The sequence below is a fragment of the Alligator sinensis genome, unplaced genomic scaffold (assembly GCF_000455745.1).
Source record: "Alligator sinensis unplaced genomic scaffold, ASM45574v1 scaffold610_1, whole genome shotgun sequence".
NCBI lineage: Eukaryota > Metazoa > Chordata > Crocodylia > Alligatoridae > Alligator > Alligator sinensis.
The window spans coordinates 238611-247281 of record NW_005842348.1 but is presented as its reverse complement, the minus strand read 5'-3'; the positions used below and the strand labels follow the sequence as shown (position 1 = coordinate 247281).

General features: G+C 55.7%; 2 protein-coding genes across 6 annotated transcripts in view; one reads left to right on the top strand and one right to left on the bottom strand.

Annotated features, from left to right (window-relative positions):
• Positions 1-3128: 3128 nt before the first annotated feature.
• ABHD14A (abhydrolase domain containing 14A) overlaps positions 3129-8671 on the bottom strand; it is a 7686-nt gene continuing 2143 nt past the window's right edge. For 3 of the 5 annotated variants that reach the window (XM_025210425.1, XM_006028955.2, XM_025210426.1), the window contains exons 2-5: positions 6519-6786; positions 5740-5855; positions 4672-4907; positions 3129-4178 (exon numbers count right to left, since the gene is read on the bottom strand). In XM_025210425.1, coding sequence (XP_025066210.1) covers positions 3996-4178; positions 4672-4907; positions 5740-5855; positions 6519-6786 — 803 coding nt within the window. In that variant the 3' untranslated portion in view covers positions 3129-3995. The remainder of the gene's footprint in view (positions 4179-4671; positions 4908-5739; positions 5856-6518; positions 6787-8671) is intronic. The other 2 variants (XM_025210428.1, XM_025210427.1) reach the window with 1 other exon arrangement.
• Positions 8382-8671, top strand: part of ABHD14B (abhydrolase domain containing 14B) — a 9475-nt gene continuing 9185 nt past the window's right edge. Inside the window, exon 1 of the mRNA XM_025210429.1 lies at positions 8382-8553. Coding sequence (XP_025066214.1) covers positions 8485-8553 — 69 coding nt within the window. The 5' untranslated portion in view covers positions 8382-8484. The remainder of the gene's footprint in view (positions 8554-8671) is intronic.

Here is an 8671-nt window from a genome sequence, read left to right as displayed (position 1 = left end):
CATTCCTGCACACACTGCAACTTGTTCTTCTCCCTGCCGGAGGCAGGGTTTTCTCTGCTTTTCCATGAAGAGGCCCTTTGAACATCTTCAAGGAAACCCCTTTCTCTGCACTCAGTCCTGCTCTGGATTTTGAAGCAGATGACAACTCTCTGCTTAACATTCTCCTGGTCACTTTGGTTGCCATGGCTCTGCTTGCTGAGGTTTGCGCTCTGTTGTGTGTTTATACAATCTCATCCATTTAGGAGCCAGCCACAGACAGCATTTCAGGGCAATGAGAGGGCCTGCTGGGGGGCTGGAGCAAGCTGTCTCACATGGGAGGGTGAGGGATTAGGCTGGTGTGCAGAGCAGGCTTTGTGTTGGGGTAAGCTGATCAATCCCTGGGCTGGCATGTGAGCACTGTCGAGACCTGACAGTGGGAATACACCAGCGGGGATAACATTTGCCTTTAGGCTTTGCCCGTGGGCCTTCAGGGGAGGGAGCTGGGTTGGAGAAAGAGAACAGAAGCATAGGGCTCTTGTCTGCATCTTCAAGGAGGTAATGAATCCTGGCGAGGTACTGAGCCACTGCTGTCGATTAACCTGGAATACTGGAAGAACAAGGCTGGGTGGGAAGCTTCTCTTGGGGGGTTGCTGCAGTGCTGGGCTCTGGGCTCCCCACTCATGCAGCTGAATGGGTTGAACATCAGATCCCTCTTCTCAGCATTTTTCAAGGCATGGCAAGGCCTGCTTCACTTTGTATACTACTCCAGCCTGCCCAGCACTCCTGGATTTGAGCCCCAAGCATACAGCATTTAGAGAGAGTGCTCCCTTTCAAAGTCCTGGGAATAGAGGATCCCTTTGCTTTTCTCAGGTGGTAGCTTTTTCTGCAAGATCTGACCCTGGTTTCCAGGCAGGGCTTGTGTAGTGCAGGAGACTTAGAGCTGGGATAAATTCAGGCCTGGATGCTATGTTAGCCAGCTCATCAGCAGCACTGGGCACTTCATAGCAGGGACAGGCCCTGGGGAGGTGGGAGATCATCAGTAGATGTGTCAGAAAGGGCTGAGATCACATCACCTCCTTGTCCTTTGGCCCTTTCCTGAGAGCCTCTGGGCACATGGTTTTGTCTTCTGATTAGGACAGATGTTTAACACCACCACCAGTTTACTGAGAGTGCAGCAAGTTCAGAATCAGTTCAGGGTGGCAGATGGAGTAAAAGCATGGCACAAATCTGCCCACAAATATGCTCAGCTCCTCTTCCCTCCCCCACAATCCTTGCAGCTGTTTTCCCCTTACCATTTACTGTACCTGCAAGACTGTTTAGCACAGGACCAGTTTCTTGCTACACAACTGCACAGCACCTACCATGCTCCCTTCCCCTCTCCACCCCAGGCTATTACATTGCCATTGAAATGCAGCAGGGAAATTTCCCAGTTAGGGGTGCGAGGTGAGACTTCTCCTCATTTGGAGGGCCAATGGGAGGGAACCTCACTTGTGTGGCTGCCTCCAGGTCAGGGCAGTGTGGGATGCAGCTGGGCTCCTCTGGGTTCTCTCCAAAGTTGGGCACTGCCCACCCCTGCTTTGGTGTGGCTGAGAGCCATTGCTGCCCCAAAGTGAAGAGTGGCTGCTTGGACTAGTCTACTGACTGTGCATCTTCTCTCCTGCTACAGCTCCTCCTTAGCACCCAGCTCCCTGGCTGGGCACAGGTCACCCCAGAAACCTCTTAAGTCACTCCCCACAAAGAAGTGTGATCTGAAGGAAGAGTTTAGCCAGCCACAGGAGAGCAGCTGAGGGTGGATGCTGGACTTTGTACTGTCTCTGCCCTGCATGGCCACCCGTTACACAAGAACTTATTGCTCAAGCAGCCCTTTAAAAAAGTTACCTTGAGCTGAGGTGGTTGGAACAAGAATCCCTGTCCCCCCTCTGCCAGGGTAGTACATGAGGAGGGGGCCCAGCTTCAGTCCTTCTCCTCCAGTTACTGAGAGCAAGGAATTCCCAGGCAGGAGAGAACCCCAAGCCCTCCATCCACAATACTGATGCTGAGCATGGCCCCAGAGAAGCAGCACCCTGAGGGCTGGCTAGCTCCTGGGCAAGACAAGGGAAGAATGAAGAAGCCCCTCACCACCAAGAGCCCTTGGGCTCTCTTCACCACAGCAAAAGTGAGAACCAACCTGGCCCAGACAGGTGCCCACCATGGGCACCATGCTTTGCCAACAGAGCTGGGAGCCCACACAGCTGTGGGCACCAACACCTCCAAGGAGAAGACTCTAGCCCCTCACCATACAGCTTATCCACAGCCAAGCACCCTGGCTCCTAAGAAGACGGGCTACACGCCTGCCTGGCACTACCACCAGCACACGCTGCAGGCCTGAAAGCTAGTGAGCTGATAGACCCCTGCTGCACCTAGTCTCATCAGGTGTCTGTTGCTGGAGAAGGGCTGTGGTGCCCAGTTGCTCAGGGGCCCCTGGCTATGCCAGCCACTGCTGGCCAATATCCAAGAGCCACAGAGGGCTAGGAGAGCAAGTGAGCACCTGGAAGACAGTCCACTATCAGGTAACACACAGCACCATACCACAGCCAGTAAGTGGGATGCCCTGGAAGTGGCATTGTGAACAGTGGGCCTCAGGTGGAGACAGGGCAGCCTGTCCTGGGGGCATCCCAGCCTAGGCAAAAGGGAACTCAGGATCAGCCTTGCCCTGCACATTTGATCTCTTCTGTTCAGCAGTGGTTAGTCTCCTTGGCCTGTGAACATGCAGAGCCCTGCTACAGAGTGGTTACTTCAGGGCCACCCCAGGAGTAGTGCATGGGCACAGGTGGCTCTTGCCATCTCATGAGCCTTCCAGAAGCCCAGTCCAAAGGTGGGATGGCTCTTGATCCTGCAGAGCAGGAAGGGAGCAGGGGCTGGGAGAGAAAGAAGACTTCTGATGGGCAGTTCCCTTGCTGGACATGCAGCCTCCCATCTAGCCATCCACCCCTTCATTCAGCACCCATTAAGAAGTAAAAAGGCAGCTGCCGCCTCCCTGCCCCAGGGAGCAGCCAGCTGCCTCTGCCCCCAAGGGAAGCACACTGTCTCCTTCCTACCAGAGCTGTGTCTATCTCCCCTTTCCCAGAACTGGAGCACGAGAGGATGACCAGAGGGGAGCAGCAAGTACAGCTGTCACCAGGCAGTGGCAGAACAGCAAGCCCTGTACAAAACAGTTTATTGACCTTGTAACAGACAACCTTCAGAGACCCTTTGCCCCAAGTGGGGCAGGGGGAGAACTTACATACCAGCAGGGAAAGCAGCAAAATCAGCCATCCCTGAATATCTGAGATGTAGGCAAGGAGCCCATTCAACACCCCAAGAATCACCACCAACCAATTCCCAGCCCACTGAGACCTCCCTGCCCACTTCCAAGACTGCCCCAGCACACCCTAGTGTGATACTCCAAGACTCCTTTAGAAGCCATTGCAAGCCATGCTAGGTCTTCTGGCCTCAGCCTGGCTTTCACTCAGATGTACCAGGCAGACCCCCACAATTTAGCAAAGGCCCCTTGGTCTCCAGCTCCTCTGGAAGCCTCCCTGCAGATGCTACCATCCATCCACCTGCCCTGCAGGGAAAGCTGAGTGGGGCCTGAATTCTGAAGGACAGCATGCCCCAGGTCTAGGCTGGAAGCAGGAGGAAGCTTCCAAACACCCACACAAGTCTGCGTCCCTGAACAAGAGAAACCCCGACAGCTGCCACATCCCCTTTCAGAGCCTGACAACATACTAGCAGCAGCCAACACCTGGAAAGAACAAAAGGTGCACATAACCCTCCAGGGGAACCACTCCAGCCCCACACACCAGAAGCCCCTGGCTCCCTGACTCCCTCTAGACAGAGTCACTACAGGATGAGACAGCCAGGAGCACAGGGGGGAAGTAGTGCCACAAGCTAACAATAAGAAACACCAGCCACGGGCAGAGCAGGCTCCGCAGCCCATAAGAACAGAGTCAGTCAGTCAGCCCCATGGCCAGGCTCTGGGCTGGGCTGAGCTAGGCTCACTTCAGCTCGCCCAGAAAGCTCAGCAGCACCTCGTGGAATTCGCGTGGCCTGTCCAGGTAGCAGGCATGGCCAGCGTCCCGCAGGGCAGCCGTCTGGTGCTTTGGGATCTGTTGGAGGCTCTGCAAGGACTGTGTGCCCAGGCCTGTGTCCCGGTCCCCGTAGATGATCAAAGTTGGGGTCTGCAGAGACATGCACCAAGATAGAACAGCTTCAGTGGTTGGATCCATGAGTGCGGGTAACCTACTGCACCCCCAATACCAGGTGAGGGGCAGCACGGCCCCCACATGCCCACAAGCACTATTCCTCCCCCCCACAGCTGGCTAGGAAGGTACCATATAGGAGACTGGGCTGAAGGGATTCAAGCTGTCACACAGGCTCCCTGCCCAAGGCCAAAGACATGCCCAGATGTATCCCGGCCCCTCAGACACCTTGCCCTCTTCTACGGAACTGTTCCAGCCCACACAGGCTAAGGTCAAATCAGGTGGGCCTCCCTGCAGTGTGCTAGCCCAATATGCCAGATGTGCTAAGGGTAGAAACCTGGCTGAGTCCCGCTGAAAGCCTAGCCTTATTGCCAGGCAGGACATCACCATCCACCAGCCCACAGACAAGCACAGACCCTGCCATTGCAAGCAATAGCTCCATCTCCTCCCTTGGCACTGCACCACTCCCTACCTGGACCTCCTGGTACTGCTGTGCAGGATGATCCTTGGTGCCCACAGGAGCGATGGGCACAAAGCCCTTCAACTCTGCCCCATGTGCCAGCAGGAAGGGGATAGAGTAGCGACCACTCATGGACGGGCTGACCAGGACCGGCTTGTGGATGCTCAGCTCCTTCAGGACACGCTGCAGGAGGCCCACCCGGCCCTGCTCCGTGGAGACGGCATCAGATCGCGGGGAGCTACCAAAGCCTGTCAGGGAGGAGAAATGCCCCAAGAATGCAGGCTGGAGCCAGCATCTTGGCAAGCCAAATTCCTAAGCCACTGGATGGCTTCTCCTGCCAAGCTTCCCACCCCATGCAATCCAGCGGAGGTTTACTCTAGAACCAACACAATGACAATGGACCCACTGCTCTTGGGGTGAGGGGCAGGCTGTGGGCACCTGGGCACTACCCCTAGCTGAAGTCCTGGGCACAGGGATGTGAGCCTTGCTAACATAACCTGCTGGCTTCCCCTCCTGCCAAGTACTGGTAACCCGGGAATTTGCTGCAAGAGGCACTGTGCCACCACTAGGAGGTAGGTGCATGACTGACACTCCCAGCTGGCAGGTCTCTGGCAAATTAGTAGGTGCCCTGGTTCTGGATGCTCCACATCACATTGGCAAGGGTTGTCAGGTCTGTAGAACAACATGAACAGAACCATGAAAGCCAAAGGCCCAGGCTTTCACCTGCTGTGCACAGGCAACACCTGCCGAGGGGGCTGTCTGCACCACAGGACTTGGGATTCTGTGGAATGGGCCAAAGGAGAACAGACTCACAGAAAAGTGGGACTGGGAGGGTACTCACAAGGTCACATCCAGTTCAGGCCCTGCTCAGGCAGGATCAGCCCTGCCCAAGCCATCCCAGATGAGCATTTGACTAAGTCACCCCTCAAACCTTTCAAGGCCGGGGAATCACACAGCCCCTCCAGCACACTCGTGCTTAAAACCCCAGTGCTGTGCAGTCACTTCTGTGCACACCTGGTGGTGAGGGGAGCCCAGCTACAAGCAGACATCAACAAGGCGAGGTCAGTGGCACATGCCTACCAGGAAGGTCAATGGCAATGGGACGATAGCCTTCTTCTGAGAGCAGAGCCAGTGTCCCCAGGTCCTCCCACGTCTTGGATGTGAAAGCCTGGCCATGTAGGAAGATCACATCCAGCCTGCAGGGGACAGACGGCAGCTAGAGGTGTAAGAGACACCTGGCAGAGCTTCTGCCCTTCTTCCCCTCCCCCACCAGCCCAGAGCACTCAAATTGATAAGTTATACATACAGGAGTTGCTTTCCCCCGCAACTACAGAAATGCAGCCACCTCTGGGGTGGAACAAAGAAGCTAAGGGCTCACAGATACAGCATAAGACAAGAAGTGAGGAGTAATCCTTCCCCTTTCTACCCTCTGTATCAGTTATCCCTGGGCAGGCTGTACAGGCAGGCAGACTAGCTGGGGGAGACGGCATGAGGTAACATCCCTGGTCTTGGAAGAAGCAGTACAGGTGTCAGAGTGGTCAGGGCCTTGGCTTCATGGTTCAGGATGATAGCACAGCAGCCCCTCCCACCCCCCAGCAGCTCAGCTCACATGTCCCATCTCAGCACCTCATGGGCCTCTGGCATTTAAACTAGAAAGCAGCACCAGCATCTGGGTGTGTCTCCCGTCTGCCAGGCAAGCCTAAGCCTGCTTTCCCAGATCCAGAGCCAAGCCCAAGGCACCCCAGCTAAAGCACCTGATTTGTCGTCTGTGACAGGGCCAGACACAGACTTGTAGTGCATGCAGGCTGACCCCAACCAAAGCCCCCAACATGGCTGTGGTGGTGAGGACACTAACCCACCTTTTTGGGCTGGGAGTTCCAGCTTTCTGGAGCAGGAAGGCTTCCCTGTACAGGATGGGTGGGTCTCCTTCTATTGTCCCAGTTAGGACAGTGGTGTTGGCATCTTGCTGGCTTCTCTCTTCCATGGCCAAGGGCTTGGAGTCATCTAGGCGTGCTGTGAACCTCTCATGCTGGATGGCCGGAAGCAACAGATAGAGGACAAAGGTAACCAGGACTCCAAGGACCAGCAGCCCCAGCCTGTTGCGGATCAAAGTCATAGTCATCCTTTCTGAAAGAGGGGCAGAGACAGAAGGTCAACAGCAGAGCTCCATGTGGCTGGTCAGACACCATGGGGGATGGCTCCACCACTGGATAGGGCACGGCAGAGATTCACACCTCTAGAAGGATCAGGGATGGACATGCACAGAAGACACAGCCCTGTTCAACCCCAGAGCAGTCTCCCAGTAAGGCACAGTTCTCCCCACACCCCAGGGCACATGGAGGGAACCAAGATGCATGCTCTTTGACCCCTGGCATCTCACAGGATCATGGGAAAGTAAGGCTGGAAGGGACCTCAAAAGGTCATGGAGTCCAGCCCCCTGCTCAGGGCAGATCATCCCTGACTAAATCATCTCAGCCAAGTGTCTGTCCAACTTCCTCTTTGAAATTCCAGGAATGGAGATCCCACAGCATCTCTAGGTGTTTTGTTCCAATGCTTCACCCCACCTCAGTCAGAAAGTCCCTCATCTCCATCCTCAGTTTTCCCCTGCTGAAGCTTGAGGCCACTGCTCAAGTCCTGTCCCCTATGGCTCTTATGCATTATCACAAGCTAGAAGACACCTTGGAGGACAGCAAAAGGCAGGGTAGACAGTCACTGGGACAAGACATTCCAGTCCCAGCTGATCCAGCCAGAGATCAGGGGGCACTTGCTAGGCCCTGCCAGAACCAGAAGACAGAGCTGTGGAAACCCAGCACAGCATCACACCCCCATTGGCCACCCACGACAATGCAATTCACTGTATGCCAGTGTAGAGGAGCCCCAGGCAGAACTTCCTGGAGGTGAGCATAGTGGAAGCACTACAGTCTTTGGCACGATAGAGGGCTCCCCATCCCCCAAAAGAGCAGAGGTGGGGGAAGGCCACATTCAGCCCCACAGTCCAAGACCTTTTTCACAGCTCATTCCTTCAGGATTACAAGGAGAAATCAGCCAGTACCTACTACCTGGTCTAAGGCCTCTACAATGAGAGGGGAATTCATCTTGCAGATGAATGGCATAGCAGGTTGCTTAGTAGATGCCACCTTGTTGCACTTAGTGGTTTCCAGACAGCACAGACAAACCTAGCACCCTGCAGGTGGTAGGTGAGGGAGCCCAGTACCCTCAAGCTCTCTGCCCCAAGACAGAACTGCTATCACAGGGCAAGAAAAAGTTGTCAGATGCCTGTGGCAACAACATGCCAGTCCACCACAGGGCTGGCCAATGCAGAGCTTTGTCCCCGGAGACACTGGGTATGCACTCTGCACAACTGGCCAGCTGTGCAGGGCTCGGAGACACCTCATCTTGTGGTGTCGTGACAGTGGTAGCTGGGCACAATCACACCCACCCACTCTCTGAACAGGGACCCACCTCCCTAAAGGCACCAGCCAGCACAGCAGATTTGCCAACTTGAGCTGCACTGTTATCAAGGCATGATGAAACAGGGATTGGTATCTATCTGACCCAGGAGAGCCCCAAAACACTTCCCAGAATGACCAGAAGCTTACTTAACCCACCACTGGGGTGGAACAACAGCCGCTTGACTCTGCACAGCAGCCCTACCTGTACCGCAGTAGCGCCAGACCAGGACCCGGCCCAGCTAGTATCATACAGAGGACAAGCCGACTGCCCCTGCTCTAAGGAACAGACAGTCCAAGTCACCCACGCGCAGCGAGAGGGGCCGGCAGAACCGGAAAGTGGGAGGCTCGAGGCAGCAAGGAAGGAGCTGCGGGGATGCTCCCACCTCCATCCAACCTTCAGAGCTCCCTGGACCAGCTCGGGATGCCCTTTGGTGGCTACACGGTGAGCCCACCCCAGGCCAGCTGCCCCGCACAACACAGGACCCTTAAGGCTACCGGTGCCCTGAACCTTGCCCTTGGCCCAAGCCTCCTGCGGCTGCCAGGTGCTGCCCCCCGGCGCC